The following is a 21,181-nucleotide window of genomic DNA, read 5'->3' as shown; positions in this document are numbered from 1 at the left end:
TCTCATCTCTCATGCAACCTGCAAGTTTTCATCGCAGGCAACCTGGAAGCCACATCGCTGACAAGAAGAAGATGCACGAAACGTGCTACCAAATGACCCTTCCCTCCAACGCGCCTGGAAGTTATTTGACCCAACAAGTCGGCCTCGATTCTGAACCAATTTCCAACCAGGTCATTGTCATCGACCGATTGCCATCAATCGAGACATCCTGTGCCCAGCCTGAAGTTCACCACGCACTCTCTCCTGGAGAAGCGATGTCAAACAACTCTGTCCACTGTCATACGTATTCAATATTACTCCTAATCGAACATGATGCGCATCCTACAATAACAAGAGACGTCAACATGAACCAACCCACGCCCAAACCCAACCCCACCTACATAACATGCCCCAACTCCTTCTCCGTCCACTCCCACAACCTCCTCGCCAACTCATCATCCGTCCCCTGCGGGCTCGCCTTCCCCGGTATACCAACGGGGTGATAAAACTCGCCACTCACCACCCCCACCGTTGCAACCGACGCCCACAGCTGGTTGCGCACGCCCTTATCCACCGGCGTGAGCAGGTTCAAACCGACAGCAACGCGGGTCAGGCCGCGCACCACGGCCGGCACGCCCGTAGCACGCTCCATCAGCGACGTCTGCACCACCCCCGGGTGCACGGCCGCGACCGTCAGCTGCGGCTGCGCGCGCGCCAGCTGCCGCGCCCACAGCACGTTGGCCAGCTTGCTCTGCCCGTACCGGCCCACGGGGCCGAGCGCTTCGGCGTCGGTCTTGAGGCTGTCGAACACGATGCCCGCTTTGGGCGCCATGCTGTGCCCGTCGGAGGAGAGCGAGATGACGCGCACGTCGGCGACGGCGCCTGGTGTGAGATGGGAGGATTGCTTGGTGGCGTTGTCGGTGGTGTTGGCGGTTTTTGTGAGCAAGGGGAGGAGGAGTTTGGTTAATAGGGCGTGGCCCATGTGGTTGGTGCCGAACTGGGACTCGTAGCCGTCTTTTGTGAGGCCGGGTGGTGTGGCCATGATGCCGGCGTTGAGCATCAGGATGTCAAGGCGCGGTGATGTTGAAAGGACGGTGGCCGCGGCCTTTTTGATGGAGGCGAAGGAGGAGAGGTCGAGCTCGAGGACTTTGATGACCGCGTTGGGGACTTGCTGTTTGATCTCGTCGATCGCCGCATTCCCCTTTTGAATGCTCCGCGAGCCCAGCCAGATGAGACCGGGGTTATGGCGGGCGTATTCGAGGACGGCTTGTTTGCCAAGACCGACGTTGCCCCCAGTGACGAGAATCACTTTGCCATCGAGAGGCGGGATGTCTTTCTCAGACTCGAAGGGCACCGCTTTTGTTTGGCAGACCATGATGATGGTTGTGTTGGTCTGGTGGAAAGGTGGCCTTGTGCAAGGGTCAGACCTATAAGGGCGATGGCAGGATTCAATGTTGTTTTCCGTGATGGCTTGGAACCTGGAAGAGAAAGAAGGATTGGGATTGGGAATACTGCTGTCGGCAGCCAACCGGTTTTATAGAAGGTTTCACCATACCGCCTCCAGATCTCGACTTCGTCAACGCGCATTCGACCCTCCTCGGACTATTCATTTCAGCATCGGTCAAACCGAGACCCCGAGCAAGGCGTCTAGGTATCATCCTGTATGCGTTGACCCTCCACCTTTCCTAAAACGGAATATAATCGAGTGGAGTCCTTGGCATAAGATACCCCTGGCTGCCAATCATCTGAATTCATAGCCCCTGACCCCCTGAGCGCCGAGCCAGGCTGAGTGAGGTGAGATCAACGTCACCTCTTTCCAGCTGGCCATAAAAAGTCGCCATGCTCGTTCTGGAAAACAATGTAGTGGAGTGAAACGAGAAATCCTGTCTTTCAAATTAGCTTTTGGCGGATGAAGACAGAAAGACACTGCATAACACAGGCCGCGTCACTGCAGCATCGAATCACACCTCGACGTTCGGGCTTTTCTGTCGGCAACATTTGCTGTGCTGGCCTGCATCTACGGTAACATCCCGCTCGTACATATCCCGAACTTCTCGACGTGCCCCATGGCGTCCATGGCACAAAGTGAGTTCGATATGGACATCACTAAACTCCATGAGTCTATCCGAGTTGACCACCCAGCAGGTTCCGGCGACCTTTTCATTGTTAGCACATCTCTCGCAAAGCCCGATCCGACAACACGTCGTTTCATACGCAGCCATGTAATGCGGGGGAAAAATGCCGGCAAGTTCAGAAATGATCGCCTCAGGTCTGGCCCACAGGCCGGCCCGAAGCGCAAAGGTGCCGTGGCCCAGGCTACGTACACCCCCGGAGCCTGGCAGGAGGCAGACGATGCAGAAGCGAGTGCCGTGAACGGCTGGAAGCCGGTTACCCCCCACAGAATTGCATCAGAGCTCTCATTGCATGGATATGGCGGTGAAATGCAACCATACGTGATTAAGCTCATCCACAGGGGTAGGTTCTGGGACGGAGCCGGCGCTAGATTGGTTGGGTGTGTTCGTTCGCTGATGGATCCAAAGCATTGACGGTTGTCAAGCCGGAAATCTACGCCATGCAGCATATAACGACTGCGACCTCTGGAGATGACAAGGTGTTCTGCTTTCCCGACCTTGCCCACCACCCAGGCATCCTCCACTCCACTCTCTTCGCCGCCCAAGCGTTTTTTGACCTGGCCACCGGCCAGACTTATGGCCCAATAGCCCGGCACCACCTCTCTAAGGCACTTGCACACTTGCAGGCGAGCCTCGATGACGAGAAGGAAGCCGTGGGGCTTGCCACCATGGGTTCCGTAGCGTCACTGGCCATGTCAGCCGTCGTGGCGGGCGACCTCGAGACGGCCGTCAAGCACATGGATGGCCTCAAGAAGATCATCGATCTCCGCGGGGGGATGAAATCGTTTGGTTCGGACAGCATGATCGGGCACAAGGCTCGCGTGTAAGCTCCCCTCCTTTCCCACCCACACACACCCTTATGTTCCCTGTCCGCACCCACACCAATAAAAAAACAACCAAACCAACATTCCAACTAACCCCCCACCCCACCCCACCCGCAGCATCGACATCGGCCTCGCCATGGGCCTAGGCCACGACCTGCGCTTCACGCGCGAGGACGAACTCTCGTGGTCCCCGCAGATCACGCCAAAACCGGGGCCGGGGCGGGCACGATTGGCCCGCCAGTTCCCCGAGCTGGATGCCGCCATCCCGCCGCACATGCGGCCCGACCCGCGCCTGCTCAACGTCTGGGCCGACCTGCGCGAGTTCTCGCGGCTGGTGAATGAGGCCGCGGCGTGCCGGACGAAGATACCGATTGAGGTTGTGTTTAGGCTGCGCACGTCGGTGCCGCATCGCCTGTTGAGACTTAGGCTTGAGGGGGGGTTGGGTTGCCATCTTGGAAGGGGGGTGGTGGGGGAGGGTGGGGGTGAGGTGCCGCGTGATGCGGTGTTTGTGCATGAGTTGTTGAGGCTGTCGATGATGGCGTTTGCGAAGATGTTGTTGATCAAGTTGCATGGGATTGGGAAGAGCATGGTTGTCTTGGTGGAGGGGTTGACGGATGTGTTGACGACGTGGCAGGTTGACCTGGAACGAAGCCAGGCTGCCCATGGTAGTACGTCTACGGAGTTGACGGTGGGAGGGTGGAAGTTAGTTCTGTGGAGCGCGTTCGTGGCGGGCGTGTCCATTTTCGAGGATTTCAGCGAGCCTTGGTTGAACGATCTGGTGACCCGGGCGTTGTCGGTGCTCGGGTTGCGGACGTGGCATGAGACGAGGGAGGTGCTGAAGGAGTTTATGTGGGTCGATCTTGTCTTTGGTTATCATGGGAAGCGTTTGTTTGATCGATTTTGGGGGGTGGCAGAGTGTAATTGGTAGGGTGCGTGCCTCGGAGTTGAGGGAAGTGTCACTCACAGACCTCGGAGGTCATCAACCCGCGCAAGGATCAAACTGGACGGACACATGTACGGGTATGCATTGAACACCCAAATGAAGCTATGTACACGAAACCAGACTAAATGGGTACTGCCAAACAAGTGGCGTACTCCCAAGCCACTTGGTTACTGCTAACCCAGTTCTTTGCTAGCGTCCCACGGCACTCGGTTCTCCAAGCCTATGGTTTACAGGCACTGAGAGTACCACTGGTTGGAAGCCTGGCAGGTCGAGCCGCTCTGGCAGCAAGTAGCCCCCTGCCACCCCGAACCACCGCACTGTCCCCACTTGGCAGCGCACTGGGTATTTTGTTAGCATTGGAATTCTTACGGTGACCATTAGGGAAGGCTAAGGGGTCCGAACTTACGTTGCCGGTGTTGCCGCCCCCGTTTCCGCCGGTAGGGGTCGGGGTCGGGGTGGACGGCGTCGTCTGCGAGCCGCCGCCGCCAGAAGTGCTGAGCTTGCTCTTGACAAAAGTAAGAGCTTGCTGGCCGTACTTGGTGCCGTACTGCTGGTGGGAGTTGGCGTCGTTGCCAGTGCAGCAGTAGGGGTCGGTCGAGTCGCAGTAGCTCTTCATCTTGTCGGCCGAGTTGGAGCCGCAAACGTAGCCGCGCGGCCGGGGAGCGAACTGGAGGGGTGTTGTCAGCTTTCTAGAGGGATTTGGGATGTCCAGTGGGCTTGGACTTACACCCTGGGCGGAGCAGGTGCCGACGTTGTAGGACAGACCAGCGACATAACGCGGGCTGCCCATCATGATTACCGCCTTAATCTGGCTGAGGGCCGCCGCCGAGATGGGAGGGGCTGTGGAAGTAATACCGGAGCCGCTGTCGGGGCCACCGCAAACGGCGTTGTCCATAATTTGGCCGCCCTGCCATTGTTTGTCAACTTACGACCCGCTATGATCCGGGAAAAGGGGACCACGCACTTGGGAATAGCCGACAAGCACGATCTGAGCGTTGGGACACCTCTGGTTGAAGCTGTTGACGGCCGACGCCACAGCGCTAGTGCCTTGCCTCGCCGAGTCACCGTATCTATACAGGGGTTCAAGGTTAGTATCCTTATTGTTTGGATCAGAGTTAGAATAGCTCTGACGCTGTGCCACCACACGAGGCCTGCCCCCCGCATGCTGGGTAGCTGATGGGCTCAGCAGTAGCCCCGGGGTAAGCACCCAGAATCAGGTTGACGACCTGGCCGGCGGTACCGTAGCCCGGAGACACGGTAGTCTCGCGAGCGCCGAAGACGTGGATCTGCGGGCACTGACGCTTGGCGAGGACGGCAGCGTCCACAGCATCGGCATCGACGGGCGACCCGCTGACGAGCAGCGCGTGCGCCGCCAAGAGGAGGGAAGCAACCTTGGGCGTGGGCCACATGGTGAAGTTGACTGCGGTGTGGGGAAGGTTTGTTCGTTGTTTGGGCTGTGGTGGGGGGAGAGGTAAGGTTGAAAAGGGCGAGCGTGGATTGAGTCTTTATACCTCGATCAAAGACGAGTCCCTTGACTGAATTCACTACTACATGCTGCGTGGTTGGCAATTATGGTCCAGGGTGCCTAAGCGCTAGTCTGTTGTTCCACATGCCCGGTTGCTACCTGCCATACAACAGTAGCCTCTTGCAGGACTCCGACTCCCGTCAGTTGCATTCCGCTCCCCCGCCGAGCCGTCCGAGTTGGTCCTGCAAAGCGCTGGTTGCTACCCCTTTTCCCTCGTGGCCTCCGTCAGGGTGGACTGGGGGTGGGCCGTTGTCCGGGGTGCTGTTCCGAAGTGGGACTGGTGTTTGACATGAGGCTCCGAGAGCCTTCGAGAACGTTTCCTAGCCTGGGACAACCCCTGTATGCAGGCCATACCAGCCCTACTATTTTTGTGAATGTCCACACATGTGGTTGCAGCGATGGGTAATACCCGGACTGCCGGGCACCCTCTGGCCAAAAAAAGCCGAACTCGAAAGAGGAGCAAGAAATCAAGAAAAGAGAAGGAAGTGAAGGGAATTGAGGAAACGAGGAGGAAGGAGAATGAGGAAAGAAAGAGAAGTAAAGAAAGTGACTTTTCTTTTTCTTTTTTCTTTTTTGTATTAAAAAAAAAGAACAAAAAAGAGAATTGAAGAAACCCAAAAACAAAGTAGAGATAATCAAGTAAAATAAGTTAATAAAGGAAATCGAGCTAGATAAAAAGTAGATTTTGGCTTTCCGAATGTAGATTTGGGGTTTCCGAATGCCTTTCTCTTCGTTCCTCTGGCTAAAGGTTTTGGCAGCACCCACACTTGGATGAAGTTCGGCTTTTTTTGGCCAGAGAGTGCCGGGGATCAGGGATGTCTGTGGTGAAGTCATGTGGTGACCGTCCGCCAGGTACGTGGCTAGTTGCATCAAGAGCTGATGAGGGTCGCATCTCCCTTCCGGGTTTGTGCAATCTGCTTGGCCCCAGTACCCGGTTCTTTGATGCGAGCTTAACGCTCAATGCGGGGAGAGCCGAAGGCGGTTCCTAGAAGCCCATCGGCGGCCAGGGAAGATCCGAGGCTGGGAGTTTAGCCTTTAGCCTGAATCGGTACCCAACTCTGAGCGCTGCTCGATGCAACGGCAAGTTCCACTGCCCGGTTGCCACGCACTGCTTCCGCCGTGTCGTATCAGGGTGCGGATGGACCTCCGGTGTTCAAAACGGGCTGACAGTAATAGCATGAGGGAGGTGTTCGAAGCGGTCAAGTCCTAGACTGGAGTGCCCAGCTTCCAATGCTGACGGTTAATGAACGGCCAGGGAACGACTTATTGCCTATAGAGCGACCAGATGTGAGCCATTTGGCGCGTCAACGTCTTATTGGAAGCTTGTTTATACTGTTGCACAGCTGTTAGAAAAGCGTGGAGAGATTTGGGCAATCAATATTTGATAATACGATTAAGGGCGGGGAACCGAGAAGTCCCTAGGGGTGTAAGAATGCCGTCCCCGACGAAACCACTTGTTTTAGATGAGCCACTCACGGACTGTTAAATGTACATATAATGCCTGCTACCTAGACTTTATACACGACCGAGATACCCCAAGTTGATCCTTTCCCATCACCCTCCTGGGTTGCTCATTTTTGCCTTTGCCCAGTTTTCCCATCTATTCTCATGCAACTCCATGTCTGCTTGTCGGATTGTGACTGTCAACTAGCTGAGTTCAAAGTCTGGGGGAGCATCGTGTCAAAATCGGGATCCTATCGAAGATAGCTGGTTAGTATTCTAGTTGTACAATGTTTTGCACTCAAGACTCACACTCCATTGGGGTTGAATAGGCCTTGGCCTCCCCCATGCCATAATTGATGCCACAAAGACCCCAAGGGTTTTTGGATAACGGCAGCATTGGGTTGCTCATCTGCCTCCCCAGCCACGCTCTAGCTTCGGGCAGCTGATGGTGTGCATCCACCACACCGAGCATAAACCATCTTTAAAATCTGGCAGGCCGGTGAGGATGCGACTTGGTGCCTGGGCGTTGTACTTGATGGACCAGAAGGAAGTTCGAATATATGACCTCGAAGTCTTGGCCCAGCACGTCCATTCGAGGATGGAAGTAGACCACTGCCGAGGGGAGCGCTTGCCCTCTGGTAATCTCCACGGGGGCGACGCAGTGCAGCACTTTGTAATGGCAAAGGACAGTTCGCCGCGCTTCAATTGACGTCTCGAGTGGCGATGGGTTACGCGTGATCCGCCACGAGATGATCGGCTCGCCCGTCCCGTCCGCGAATCGGTGCCTCAAATTGACGCTGACGACTCGTGGCTCGATCGTCTCCTCCTAGATCATTGCACGCAACTCGGGTGGAAGTCGAGGAAAATAAGGGAACAGTGACTGATCCTGCTGGTTGTCCATCGTGGAGTCTAGGTTGAGAGAAGGGAAAGATGGTGATAGTTGGGTGTCAATGAGTGAAGAATGTGCTCGTGATGGTGGGCGAAAGAGGGTGCCCCAAGTGCTATTTGGAATTTCATTGTGTGTGATCTCTTTTGTGTCCTTGCCCCTCATTGAAAGAACTCTCGTATCGTATCTGCAGTGCTCGTCGCGTATTACAAGTTCGTGACGGGGATCATGGTGTTGATGAATAGGACTGCTTGCTTTTAAGCCGCAGCCGGCAGAGCTAAGGCGCGAGCGTATCCATGAAAGCATACTAACATCCCATATGAGCCAGAAGAAGCCTTTTTAACCAGCCGCACTCTTTTGTTTAGATAGAGAGAGGTTCAGTGTCCTTATGGAGGCATGGCTCGGTGGTTCATGTCCTTAGGATCACATCGGACCACATATCATTGAACACACGCTATAACCTGGGACGGACATACAACCTTGGGATAGACACTAAGGTTTAGGATGGAAGATACTCGGGAGTAGTGGGCTGGGGATAAGGCTAATCCAGAGTTTAGACAAAGGTTATTTATATCTAGGGCCAGTCGTTAACTCACCGCGGCAGCCCCAGCACGGGGCTAAGCTGGCCCTCCCTGGCTGTAACTATCGTACATCCTCGCTTTGTGTTCTGTGCCTGGAGTGGGCTTGGGTGGGTGGTTTGGTTGTAGACTGCCACTGAGAGACAATGCATTGGATAAGGAGATTAGTTTCTTGATAGCGATTTGCTCGGCTGCTATCAATGGCTTTTTGAAGTCATCGTCTTTGACGTTTGTGGCGGTTGTGAGAGCAAAGAACACTACAGGAATAACAACTACCAGTGCCCCTCTAATCGTGCAGGCAGGATTGAAATTCCCATGTCACCTTCATGTTGTTTTCTTGGTGTATCCAAGAGCAAAAGGCATCGCCGCTTGAGATCTTCATGAACAAATCACAAACGTGAACGCCTTGTAATCGGGAAGGTGATCCATGGTACATAAAAGAGGCGCCATGGTCACATCACTTCTTTCATCTGAAATTGAGATCCAGTCGGGCATCTCATCCGATTTGGATTTCTCTCCTCACTACTCTGCGGGCTTCTTAATAGCGACGGCTTCTTCAAAGCTCTCCCGGCCGCCTCAGACATCGCCTCGCTGGTTCCATCCGCAAACACGCGATCGACGACAACCCCGACGCCTCCACTGGCCCACCCAGCAATGCCTGCACAACCCGCAGCGCCTCCCACGCCACGTGCCACTTGTCTAGATACCCATGTTCCAGCATCAGTGCCTCAGCATGAAGCAACAACGAAGCCAGGCATGTTTCAGCTGCGTAGGTTTTGGCTCCGCCCTCTCAACTGCCTTACCCTTCCCCTTCCCGGCATCCTCAGTACATGCACTCTCCCCATATGTACACCCTCCTCCAACACGTACTTGACTACGACCCCAACAGCATGTCCCCCAAACCCGCCTCGCGCGGCAAAGCCCGGCCATGCGGATTGCGAAGGCGTGCCAGCACGGCGGGGGAAAAAGGTGCCAGGACGGCGGGTTCCTTTTGCTTTGCGCGTTGCGAGCGGGGCAGCGCTGGTCTGGTGGCGGGTGCGCGCCAGGGCGGTATTGGCCATGGATTGGCCGCTGGCGAGGCTGTACGCGGAGAGGTAGGCGGGTGTCTCGGTGGGCTACTTGTCGCCGATGTAGAAGGGTGTGTCGGGCTGGCCGCGGAGGGTGGAAAAGGGGATGGGGGAGGTATGTGGGCGTTTTGGTTGGCGGGTTTGAGGGCCCGTAAGACGTCGGTCGAGGCTTGTGTGGTCTGTTGAAGCATGGGCTCGAGGGTGGTGCGTGTGGCCTTGGCCTGGAGGGCGGTAGAGAGCGCGGACAGGCTCGTGGTGGCGGATTCGAGGAATGTGTGCAGCGCGTTCAGGGGGTGCACCAAGCTGTTGAAGTCGTGGAGCTTACCTAGTGTGGATGGCGTGGAGAAGGTTGATTCCAAAACGGCAGATATATAGAGCTGGCTTTCCTCGATGCAGAGGAATACCGTTCGGTTCAGTTCATCTTGGACGGGCGCTGTGTCCCTCAACTTCCGTATCAGGATGCCCATGTCGTGGAGTGATGCTGTACCCCATCCTTCCCAATCCACTCCACCCTGGAAGCACACCTCTGTTCAAGATAGGCCTTGCCATCCTCCAAATCTGCCCAGGGTCCTTCGTGCTGATGAAATGCGTCGCTGCTACCCAAGTTCCCGAACCGATGCTCCGTCGTTACTTGGACCTCCTTGGTTACGAAGATCTGGCCGAGGAGATGGGAGGCTGAGGTCATCATAGGACCCCAGAACACCGGAATACTGGCACAAATACACGCCGACGCCGTTTCGAGCCCAGCCATGACAATGGTGATAGGCCCGTACCAGGTAGGGTCGAATGTCGGATATGTCCCGGCCCTATGCTCGATGGTGGTAACAAATCGCCAAATAGAGAAGATGTTGACCCTGATGATTGTCAGCCGGTGCCGCCCCAAACGAACTAAACAAACTTACACAGTCCCCATGGCGATGATGCCAACGAGCCCCAGCCTCGTTCTGCCACGAGCGCCCTGTTCGAAGTATATGGGGATTGGTAGGGCCATGACAACCAAGTCTAGCAACATGTTGACCGCCGCATGACTCTCATACGTGGCTGTGAAGGCACCGACATGCTGAGAACCATATCCGTAACACCTGAGTTCGGAAATGTCTTGCTCATATATCACGGTCCAGTAGTTCGAAACCGGGACACAAGGAACCCAAGCAAGGATCGAGTAGGCGATTCCCCAAAGAGCAACGAAGAGTACGAGGACACGGCAGGTGGTGTGTAATTGTGATCCCCGTTGGTAAAGACGCAAATACTGAAGCAGTAGCGAGACTTTTATGAGAGCCGTTGACATTGCGTAGGATCCGTTGAAGACGTAAAAGCTCTTTTTGAAGATTAGCATCTGAGATCTCAACTCGACATCCTCCGTAGTATCCTCCAGGGGTACATACATGCATGAAGGCAGAAGATTGGTCCCCGTCCAGAAATAATAGGTGTTGTCCCAAGCCTTTGTCAGTGGCTACACGGTTGGCTCCGATTAGTGACCGTATTTACACACATTGGCCTAAATACACAGACGGGATCGCTTACAGATACATATGCTTCCTAAACCAACAGACATGGTCAACTGTGGTTTTGTTAGTTCTCATCCTCAGGTTGACTTCGTCGAAGAGCGTATGTATGTACCAAGGATAAGACTACGAAGACATCATCCCATCCAGGAGCTCGGACTATAACGAGTCTCACGAAGATTCTGACCACAACACAAATCCAAGATAGCACCTGCGATGATCCATTAGCGGAGCAAAACTAGAGTCTGGGTTGGGTTCCATACTGCAAATGCAATGCACAAACCCAAGATTGTCCCCCGTTTGTTGACCTGCGGGACTGCCTCGCCAAAGTTATCGACAGCGCCAATAAGGCCCATCAGGGTATCATCTCCAGAGCGGTACCCCATTGCAAACGCGGAGCTGAATAACTCCGGAGTCCTTGCTCGCAAACGCAGTGGGCGATTTTCCTCGGGAACGTAACCACGGACAGATGTCTGGATTTTATGGTGGGCGGTCCATAAACTGGCGAGTGATCTCAAGATAGACGGAGAATCCCAGAAAGCAACTACCTAGGCAGGTAGTTCAAAGAGATATACGGGAATAAGCCTGTAGCGACCATGCGAATTTGGTCATCCACAGTCCACACCGCAGCGGGTGATGCGAGAGTTCAATCACCAAGAACAAATTGAACAATGTGGCTGCCTCGTTTGACTACGGGGATAATCAACTACTATTCAATGGCTTTGGCTCAAAATCTGACTACAATGCGGCGTCGAGACCCTGATGCTGCGTGGTGTCCAGTCATCACACTCGACTGTGCCCCAAGCTGTTGCCATATCCAGTCGGTTGATTCCTGTTTCACGACGTTCCCAAGCCAGAACACCTTGCAGAGCATGGCCAAGAGACTCTGTGCTACATGCAGGCAGGTTTCAGGCAGCCATCCTTTGGTCTCTTGCAGGTTTGGTGCCTCCCACCAACCACGGCCCAAGCGGCTCAGGGGCTCAAATTGGATTAGTCGTGCTCGGCGTGCCGCGATCCGACATGGGGCCACAAGGTGAGGTTGTTAATCCGCTGGCGGCGCAGCACATCTCGTCACGCATGCAGTATCGAAGAGATGCATATCGATTGAAGAGATGCGGCATGGATATGCTGGGCGAAATCCGGAAGCTATCGGTCCAAAACCTACCTAGCCAGGTACCTACCTATTCAAGAAGTTTAAGCAGCAACAAGTCCAAGAAAGGAGAGTTGGTGCATGGAGATAACGCATCCTACCTGGCCCACTCAAACGAAAGTGCTAACAACTTCCGGGCAGGTCGTCAAGCCGCGACGCGGAACTAACCAAGCTCTTAACTTCTTAACTCCGGTATGTTATCTGGTATAGCCCGTGTATCTTCGGACTCGTGGAGTCAGAGGAAGATGGGTATCGTATAAAGCAATAGTTTGGGCCACGTTAATGAACTTTTCCTGCTTCCTAGACCATGTCATCTATCACCCACATCTACGTGTAGCGCCTACCGTTGAGTCTTGAGGGCCACTTTAACAACCACCGCACTGTATTTGATGACCCCTGGAGGTATGGCCACTCACAAACGAGTCTGGTTGATCACGGGGACCTCATCTGGCCTGGGTCATGAAATTGCCCGTGCAGCTCTCGCCCATGGTGATATTGTTGTAGCCACCGCACGCGACCCGGGCAAGCTGGCCGACCTCGCAGCCGCGGGCGCCATTACCGAACAGCTCGACGTGACGGCCCCCGACACCACGCTCTCCGCCACCATCACCCGCATCGTGCAGCGCACGGGGACCATTGACATTCTGGTCAACAATGCGGGCTACATCCTCGCCGGCGCGGTCGAAGAGGCCAGCCGCGACGAAGCCCAGGACCAATTCGCCACCAACGTCTTCGGCCAACTCAACGTCTCCCGCGCCGTGCTTCCCCACATGCGCCGCCAGCGGTCCGGCGTCATCGCCAACCTGGGCAGCATGACCGGCTGGCAGGGCGGTCCCGCTGTGGGGCTGTACTGCGCCAGCAAGGCCTGCGCGGGGATCCTGTCCGAGGCCCTGCGCGCCGAGGTCGCCCACCTCGGCATCACCGTCACCGCCGTCGAGCCGGGCGCCTTCCGGACCGATTTCCTCGCGCAGGGCCACAAGGTGCGCGCCGCAACGCACATTAGCGAGCTGGACCAGGGCACCTCGGGCACGCACGACGTCTTGGCGGCCTATAACCAACGGCAGCCCGGCGACCCGGTTAAGGCGGCCAGGTTGATCGTGGAGGGGCTGACGGGGACGGGCCGCTGTGAGGGCCGGGAGCCGCCCGCCCGGTGGGTGATTGGTAGTGATGCGCACCAGTTTGTGACGGCCGCCTTGGATCAGCAGAGGAAGGTTATGGACGAGTGGAAGGACTTGACGACTGCAACTGATTGCGATATATAAATGCGTTAGTGATGTGGCTTGATACAATTGAAGCCAGAACCTGAGCGATCTACATGGACCATGATGCTGAGGTGGGCTTGGATGTTTTCAGTGATATCAAATGTCACGGTGCGTGAGGGCCCCGACTCATATGTCTTAATCAAATTCACTTTCATTTCTTGCCGCTGGAGAAACCTCAGAATACAACCCCCTTTTTAGAAGTTTCCTTTCTCCTTGCCCTGATGCATATGTCCTTCAGGCTAGGTTGCCCGCTCGGCACCTTTTTAGGTAGTACATACCGACTTCTTAGTTGCCTGATTCTTGTTTCCTGGGAACATAGATACGGGGGCAGAATGTCTTGATGGGGGCATGATGCCGGCCGGGCTTTTGGACCAAGGATGGACGGAAGTCTACAGTGAAAAGTTGTTACTTCCCCATTTGCGACTTGGTGACGGGCCTGTTTGCCCCTGTATCTTTGTATCGGCTCGGTTTCCGTCTTCGGGTTCGGTCCCGTTTTCCAAGAGGAGCTCTGACCGGAGCTTTGCAAGGGATCGCCTTGGCTCAAGTCTGGCGGATAGGATGGGATGGATCCAACTCTGCCGGGGAACGACCAAATTGGGGGCCAATGTGACGTTAACTGGAAATCGGCAGCCCCGAATCCACTTGATTGTCTCATCCTTCTGGTCATGGCATTTTCTTGCCTAAAAATGGACCGCTCGTATTCAATCCGAGTTTCCGGTGCCCCCACACAAATTTGTCCTGAACCTCCTAACTAGGCCCAAAGTTCGCTTTTCTGCATGTGCACAGGAGATGTTGTTGCGATGTCGAAATTGTTCTTCCAACCCGCCAGCGCAGCGGTATTGCGACATAGGTTGAACAAGCGCGTCGAACGCAATGCGCTCATTGCTGCTGTCATTTCACTTTTCTTGTTCGCCTACTGGTACTTAGGCACCGAGGAACCGCCAGTCCTGCCATTCTACCCCTTCGAGACGACGAGCGCATTCTTCCCGGTCGCCCACGATGACGCCCAGAACAAAACCACCGAACAGCTTTGCGCTTCCTTCCCGAGTCACATGTTGCAACGCATCCAGCCCGTCTTGAAAATGGGGCATGGCGAGAACCGCAACATGGTCGATGCACAGCTGCAAAGTGTATCTGCCTGCTTCGCCCCGGACGAGCTGCTCGTCTTTTCCGACCTGGACGAGGTCATCCACGGCCGCCATGCCGTCGACATCCTCGCAAACCTGCCCCGCGCGTATCGCGATAAAGACGCCGAAGGCAAACCGAATCCAGACTTCGTGAACTACGAGACCATGTATGCGCTATCCCAGGAGGGGAAGCTGACGGCCGAAAACGATCCAGCGAGAGGGAAGAACGGCTGGCGCCTTGACAAATACAAGTTCCTCGCCGGGGCTGAGCGCGCGTGGCAGATGCGGCCTGGCCGCGACTTTTACGTCTTCTACGAGACCGATACCTACATCTCATGGGACAACATGTTCCGCTTCCTCTCGATACTCGACCCGCAGACTCCGTTATATATGGGGAGCCCGTCCCCCGGACGACATGACGACGACAAGGACGCAGACACGTGGTTCGCTAACGGCGGCCCTGGTTATGTTTTGTCCCGGGGAGCCATGGAGAAACTGTTGGGGCGCCGGACATCGCCCAAGACTGGCCACTTTACTGATCCGCCGATCTCGCTCAAGTTTGCGGACGTGGTGCGGAGCGATCCTTGCGGCGACTCTGTGTTGGGTTGGGCGCTGTGGACCGCCGGCGTTCCACTGAGCGGCTTTTTTCCCCTCTTCAACACATATCCGGCACACTCGCTCCCCTTCACGGAACGCCTGTGGTGCCAGCCATTCCTGACCATGCACAAACTCAAACCCGAGGACTTGGTCCGTCTCTGGCGGTGGGAACACGGCCATCGAAAGCTGGGAAGTCCGCTCTTGTACTCGGACTTGTACGATTTCTTCCCTGTAGCGACACCGGAAGTTCGGCACAACTGGGAAAACACAAACTGGGACCGCCTAGCGCCCGGCCGAGACACTCACGCAGACACGTTCGAAGCTTGTAAAGGGGCTTGCGAGGCCAGCCCTTCTTGCCTTCAATACCATTGGCAGGGCGAGGAAACGAAAAAGTGCGTGTTGCAGCGATTTATCAACTTTGGAGTGGCGAAAGACCCAGAGACTATCAAGAGGAAGGTGCCAATCCCTGGCAACAACGGGAAGAAGGGGAAAAATGGAAAGAAAGAGCAGGAGTTCCGGGTCGTCGAGGAGAGGCTCACGTACACCAGCGGCTGGATCAGGGCGAGGATCGAAGATTGGGTTAAATCGCATAAGTGTTCTGCGCCGGAATGGGTTTATCCCAGCATCGAACGTCACTTTTAAGAGTCAATACTCGTATAATAAAATGTTAATGAGAAATGAGAAAATGAATTGTCCCTGCCATTGAACTCCGTCTCCCCCCTGTAGGTTACCCCCGCAATGAAAACAAACCCCTGTGTTCCTTCACGCCACGCCCAAGCCCTCGGATGTTGGTTGATGGTGCCGTTGCGCAACGGCGCGCCCACTAATTAGGTGATACATTGAAAGCGTCTAATTACACACGTCTAGGGGTATCTATGCAAACAGAAAATAAATCGTCAACAAACGTTGTTATCGTATCGTCACCCTCTTTCACGACCTCGACTCTCGAGAGGCCCACCCCGAAGGCAGTCGGGACCTCTTTCAGTTCTATCGCCTGGTCGTAGTTGGCCGGGTTCTGGTCGGCCCCGTTGCTCATGTTCTGTAACGCCCGTTGGCTCCTCTGGCGCGTCAATCCAGGCGCGCCGCCGTTGCCCGAGTCCCGGTGGTGTGCCGCGGGCGGCAGTTCCATCACGTCGGGGGGCAGTTCACTCGCCTCTTCCACATCAACTGTGACTTCTTGTGAGATCATGATGCCCCCGAATGACATCTTGGCGGGTTGCTGCTTCCGAACTGGTTTGATCGATTCTGAGATCTCGCTTGGAGTCTTGCGGTCCGAGGCCAGTTCCAAATCCCCGCCGTTCCCGGCATAGAGTAGTGATGAGACGCTCTCATCGCATGGCGTCAGCGCCACGTGCTCTCTGCTTGTCGAGATGGATTCCACGGCGTCTGGGCGCCGCGGCCGCAGCTGGTTCGCCGCGTTGGTTTGTCCCGGCAGGCCAGATCTCGAGAATAAAACGTAGCCAGGTATAGTAATAAACCTCCGCCAACGGCTCGGCTCTCGCAGCTTGCTGTCGGGGGACACCGAGTCCAGGATGGGCGAGATTTTGCGATGTACTGACCGTGCAAAAGCGGCGTTATGTGGCGAGTTCTTGTAGACGAGCTGCTGCGTTTTGAAAAAGGGCAGTGGGATGAATTCGTAGGCGGGCGTGTCGACGCGCACATGGATTGGTATCATGTGCGTGAAAGCCACGAAAGCACATGTCGCCGGGCGCGCATCGCTGGCCGGGGGCGTGCAAGGGACCTGCGTGACCTTGCACACCAGCTTGGCGTTGTCAAATACGGGATCCTGAACAGAGGTCCGAAGATTGCGAATCGCGTCCAGAAGAAGACTCGCGAAATGGGCGTCTCGTGGCGGGAGCTCGCTCGCACGTTCTAGCCGACGGTGGAGGGCGCCAAGAGACATGCCTTCCAGCCGGCGGAGAAACTCGAGATGGACCGGTTCAAGCCGGTCGAGGGGTAGCTCCATGCTGGGGAGCAAGTTCCGCGCCTGTTTCCTGACGAGGATATCAAAACCCATCTGATGCACCTGGGTTCGGACCGCGAACAGGCCGACATGAACGCCGGGCTCCAACAAATTGCCGCGTGCGTATCGTTCCATCCCCTTCAGCTTTTCCTCCAGCCGATTGCTCCTGATCTGCATCTTGGAACGGATAATATGCGAAACCTGACGTGGCTCGGCAAAGCAGTAGCCCGAGGCAGCCAGGTGGTCGACGTGACTGCTGTCAACCCTGCGTACCAAAAACATGAGATGTCCGTGACCGTTGCGGTTCGATGGCGTCACCCCCTTTTCAGCCATGTCGTCCAGGCCATGCTTGATGCTTGGCGCCGTGGTTTGCGATCGAGTTGATGTTGAAGCCTGGCTGATAGAGCCCGCCGCTAAATGTCCGCCCGTCGCCACAATCTCGTCCCAAAGAATGCCGGCATTGACAAGGTCCTCGTTCATTTGGCGGGCCAGGGCCGAGGCGGCGACGCAGAACAGCTCGCAAAATATGGTGTCATAATTCTCAATGATGTGACCCTCCTTGTCCACGAGCTCGATGCCGGTCCTGACGTTACGACCGCTGTGCGGGAGCCCAGCCAAATGGTTGTGTATCTTGTCCAGGAGGGTGGATATGCTAGCCCAACTTCTCGATGCTTGGAAAAGCCAGTGGAATAACGGGTGCGCGGTGGAAAATGTTTCGTTTTGTGTCTAAGCAAACTCCCTGTCAGCTCTCGGTTTCTGAAACGGCACTGCATGGGCCATGCCACGAAGCAACGTACTTTTTGTAAGAACGTGCTAGTGACGACTTCGCTGGGCAAGAAACCATCAGGGGTCACCAAGATCCTTCCGTGCTCGTCGAAGACGGCGGCCGCGAGAGTGATCCTCTGCGCCCTATTCGCATATCCCTTGCGCACCCGAGCCGAGTAGATGGCGAGGCCAGCCATAATCAGGCAAGCGGAGAAAGACTACACCCTTGGTTAGGATCCGACTGCGGGGGGGATAGGGAATAAGGGGAATCCTCTCACGAGACAGGCTGTCACGATGACAGTTGTGTTGCGAGAGCTATTATCGCTGTTCGAGTTGATGTGGATCAAGGTGTACCTTGTGCCCATCACAGCACACCAATGCATGCCCGAAACAGCGCCGGCCAACACAACAGCGCACCCGGCACGTTTCCACCACGAGTTGGTCCAAGAGCTCCGGAACACAAAGAAGAGGGAGAGGGCGACGGTACTGGCAACGGCGGCGATGACGACAGAGCCGCCAACAAAAGCAGCAAGATAATCGCATCGGTAGTTGTTGATGGAAGCGTTACCGAGATAATGCATGCCGCAGATGGCGCCCCCGGAGAGTGTGCCCGCAGTGGTAACACGCCACCAACTAATCTTGTTGTTGCTGTTACTCGTGCCGGTCACGACGAAGAAGGCCACCAACAGGACGAAGATCGGGACAAAGAAGGAGGCGACCGTAACTCCAACCGAGTAGGCGATCTGAAGGGCGGGTTCGCCGTTTAGGAGAGTCGTCGCGCGGTTGCCGATGTAATGCTACAATGCCAAAAAAAAAGAAAAAGGTCAATCAATGGTTGAGCTCGTAGTCGTGCGGACTTCCTACCATGCTCCAAATAGCCACGCCTCCCATCGTTATCGCAGCACCGAAAAGGAGGAGACTAAGATGGATATAAGTCACTGGCCTGTTTGCTGTTCAAGTCCAACGAGACACTCACTTGTTGTAGTAACCCCTCCTTGAAGTACGGCGATGTATCAGCTCGAGTGTTGACGCTGCGCCGACGAGGCTGATCACATAACTCAACACCAAGAGTGATGGGTCGAACGTGACTGGTATGACCTGACCCAAGTGTCGGGCCAGGTCTTCTGTGGCGGTCGACTCCATGTTCGTTCGAGATGCTCTGCGAGTGTAGAAGTGAGGTCCTACACGGGCATTGGGCACGTGTAACTGGGCCTCGTCAACTCGTTGGAACAACGAGTAGCGACGGCGTTGTATTGGTTCTCATCAATGACGAGGCAATCGGGGAAGAGATGGAACAGCCGAGACAGCCCCCCGCGATGAGAAAGGGCAGTGTGTGGGTGTCGGGGGACAGGCCCGATATCAAGCGTCCGGATGTGTGCATGACATGCATGGCTCGAGTACCCAGGAACAAGCATAGCTGTGTGATTGGTGGGCCAGGCCGGCGAGAAGGGGGATCGTAACCGAACCATGCTGAGCCGTGGTTCCAGAAGCTGGGCGGGGATGGTGCAGCTCGGCATGTCCCTGTCTTCGTCGGCAACAAGCGCAGGTCCCATGCAACGCACAGATGGTCGATGCTCCTGGACGTACTCGTCCCTCCTCATTCACCAATTCGCGGGCAGCGACTGGCTGAGTTAGTTGTAAAGGTCTCCACCTACCCGGTACCCGCCGCAGCAGGATTTAGTTTACACTAAACTAGTTGTAGTCCAAAACATCCAAGGATGGAGGCCCGAGCTGGCGTTTGGTGTTGCAGGTGGGATCAGATGAGGCCTTGTGATAAGAAAAGGGGAGCTCAAGGAAGCGGTCCGAGTTCCTGACCCCCGATACGCCTCACCACCTGAGGCGTGCGTGCATTTCTCGCATTTTCTCGCAGATTTCCAATTTGCAATGTTGCATTCGTGGGGTGCAATGCAGGGGAACTTGAGTAACCCAAACGCGGCCGCCTCCTTGGAGGGTTGCTTTGGTCGAACCAACAACTGCACCCTGCAGAGCCGAGTGGGAGAATGGTGTGAGCATAGCCAGCATGGCCAGGTAGCGAGCCAAAACTGTCATGGTCAGCAATTGAGCCTGTCCGTGCCGCATTTGCGCGCCGGTGTTGGTTCGACCTTTTCCAGACCCGATTGGCCGAATGAATTGGCAAGGGGAGGGCCAGATGCACAGATCCAAGAACCCACTTCTCCTTGCTGCCTTTTGGACACGAGCCCACAAGCCCAAAAGCCCACAGACCTTCCTTCCCGCAGAGAAATTCCTGCCTTCTCTTCGGCCAATAGCATGGGAGATGGGGAGAACCTTGCGCGTTTTCTCTTTCCCTGTTTTCCCATTTTCCCATTTTGACGACCCTTCATCAACAAAATCGTTCAATGCTTGCTCCCCGGAACGCCAGGCTGCAACCCTGATGAGATGCAACCCACATGCCTCACAGATCGAAAATCTTCCCGCCGATCAACGATGCCAAGTCGCTTCTCCATCAATGGAACCCAGCCTAGCTTCACTCTGCATGGAAAATGCAAAACCACAGGAATGGGACCCCGGACCAAGACATCTTTGTTCCATCTTCCTCGGCTTCCGAATTTTCAGCCTGGAGTCCCCGAACCTCCAGAACATGGAGCCAGTAGCCTTATGGAAGGGTTTACCCTGCAGCGGTGCGAATAGATCAACAAGTGCTCAGCACATACCGTTTCCACCCACGTGGTTCCCGTTGTGATCGCCCCTCCCCCTCAACCCACAAGTCTCAGGGCTCCGTCTGAACCTGCCCGAACCTACATGTAAACTTCGGCTGCCTTGACACAGTACATATGAGTTGTCGTTCCCAAACAGCGGAAAGAGCGCGACGTCTCGCTCGGAGACCAATCAAGAATGCGTAATCGAGTCACCGTGTCGGCGAACCATCGGTATCGTTCCTAGTTTGACCTCCGACCCGAGTTCAGCTGGCTCGTCATCGGACATGCACGGGCAGCTTCCTTCCCTATGTGCCTCGGAAGTGGGTGGAGATGATGCTCGTTACCAAACATGTATCCACATTTTACCGTCCGTGCGATGAGAAACCGAGACAAAACTCGACAGCACAGGGGAAACTCGACAGCACAGGGGAAACTCGACAGCACCGGGACAACACGGCACGTTTTTGCTAACTGTTCGGGCGAACCCGGTACATACATACGCTCAACGCCACGGTCTTGTGACTTCGCCTTCTCAGACAATAGCAAGCACTCCATCCACGTGAAAGAGAGTAGGAGAGGGCGATGGAATCTCCGTTTGCAAGCTTTCCAGCGTGCCAAAGTGAGGGAGTGGGTTCCAGGCCCGGTTCATCCGGCTCGGTGCAAAGTCCGCAATCTCCAGCAGAAGACTGCAGCATTGGTGGGGAGCTGAAAGACGAAGGCTGGCAGGGCAAACCTAGCGAATCGAGATCGGATCGTGGCCAGCATGTGGTTCCTCCAC

General features: G+C 55.5%; 7 protein-coding genes across 7 annotated transcripts; 3 read left to right on the top strand and 4 right to left on the bottom strand.

The window, feature by feature from the left end:
- Nucleotides 1-128: 128 nt before the first annotated feature.
- On the bottom strand, nucleotides 129-1,736 carry F5144DRAFT_552415 (uncharacterized protein). Its single transcript, XM_066787740.1, has one exon. The coding sequence runs from the start codon at nucleotides 1,352-1,354 to the stop codon at nucleotides 377-379; it is 978 nt and encodes a 325-aa protein (XP_066647525.1). The 5' UTR covers nucleotides 1,355-1,736; the 3' UTR covers nucleotides 129-376.
- A 26-nt stretch (nucleotides 1,737-1,762) lies between these two features.
- On the top strand, nucleotides 1,763-4,102 carry F5144DRAFT_500195 (uncharacterized protein). The gene is made up of 5 exons (XM_066786366.1): nucleotides 1,763-2,064; nucleotides 2,125-2,454; nucleotides 2,520-2,934; nucleotides 3,053-3,603; nucleotides 3,684-4,102. The coding sequence occupies exons 1-5, from the start codon at nucleotides 2,046-2,048 to the stop codon at nucleotides 3,755-3,757; spliced, it is 1,389 nt and encodes a 462-aa protein (XP_066647524.1). The 5' UTR covers nucleotides 1,763-2,045; the 3' UTR covers nucleotides 3,758-4,102.
- A 3-nt stretch (nucleotides 4,103-4,105) lies between these two features.
- On the bottom strand, nucleotides 4,106-5,287 carry F5144DRAFT_477768 (cutinase-domain-containing protein; the record flags this gene model as incomplete). Its single annotated transcript, XM_066785063.1, has 5 exons — nucleotides 4,106-4,216; nucleotides 4,285-4,545; nucleotides 4,606-4,785; nucleotides 4,843-4,948; nucleotides 5,025-5,287. The coding sequence occupies 5 exons, from the start codon at nucleotides 5,285-5,287 to the stop codon at nucleotides 4,106-4,108; spliced, it is 921 nt and encodes a 306-aa protein (XP_066647523.1).
- Nucleotides 5,288-9,791: 4,504 nt separating this feature from the next.
- Nucleotides 9,792-11,410, bottom strand: F5144DRAFT_1513 (uncharacterized protein). The gene is made up of 6 exons (XM_066782473.1): nucleotides 11,146-11,410; nucleotides 10,998-11,093; nucleotides 10,902-10,938; nucleotides 10,763-10,830; nucleotides 10,280-10,695; nucleotides 9,792-10,231 (listed from the first exon to the last, which is right to left on the bottom strand). The coding sequence occupies exons 1-6, from the start codon at nucleotides 11,266-11,268 to the stop codon at nucleotides 9,832-9,834; spliced, it is 1,140 nt and encodes a 379-aa protein (XP_066647522.1). The 5' UTR covers nucleotides 11,269-11,410; the 3' UTR covers nucleotides 9,792-9,831.
- Nucleotides 11,411-12,436: 1,026 nt separating this feature from the next.
- F5144DRAFT_479358 (uncharacterized protein) lies at nucleotides 12,437-13,294 on the top strand (the record flags this gene model as incomplete). The annotated part of the gene is made up of 1 exon (XM_066785160.1): nucleotides 12,437-13,294. One exon carries the CDS (start codon nucleotides 12,437-12,439, stop codon nucleotides 13,292-13,294), a length of 858 nt encoding a protein of 285 aa, XP_066647521.1.
- A 681-nt stretch (nucleotides 13,295-13,975) lies between these two features.
- On the top strand, nucleotides 13,976-15,823 carry F5144DRAFT_552405 (uncharacterized protein). The gene has a single exon (XM_066787739.1). The coding sequence runs from the start codon at nucleotides 14,071-14,073 to the stop codon at nucleotides 15,658-15,660; it is 1,590 nt and encodes a 529-aa protein (XP_066647520.1). The 5' UTR covers nucleotides 13,976-14,070; the 3' UTR covers nucleotides 15,661-15,823.
- On the bottom strand, nucleotides 15,766-19,051 carry F5144DRAFT_1396 (uncharacterized protein). The gene is made up of 5 exons (XM_066782380.1): nucleotides 18,723-19,051; nucleotides 18,611-18,665; nucleotides 18,025-18,543; nucleotides 17,779-17,964; nucleotides 15,766-17,707 (listed from the first exon to the last, which is right to left on the bottom strand). Exons 1-5 carry the CDS (start codon nucleotides 18,887-18,889, stop codon nucleotides 15,872-15,874), a joined length of 2,763 nt encoding a protein of 920 aa, XP_066647519.1. The 5' UTR covers nucleotides 18,890-19,051; the 3' UTR covers nucleotides 15,766-15,871.
- Between the last annotated feature and the right edge of the window lie 2,130 nt (nucleotides 19,052-21,181).

This window comes from Chaetomium tenue (genome assembly GCF_020726465.1).
Source record: "Chaetomium tenue strain MPI-SDFR-AT-0079 chromosome Unknown F5144scaffold_1, whole genome shotgun sequence".
Lineage (NCBI taxonomy): Eukaryota > Fungi > Ascomycota > Sordariomycetes > Sordariales > Chaetomiaceae > Chaetomium > Chaetomium tenue.
Note: the sequence above shows the minus strand (reverse complement) of the source record. Positions and strands in the feature narration are given on the sequence as shown.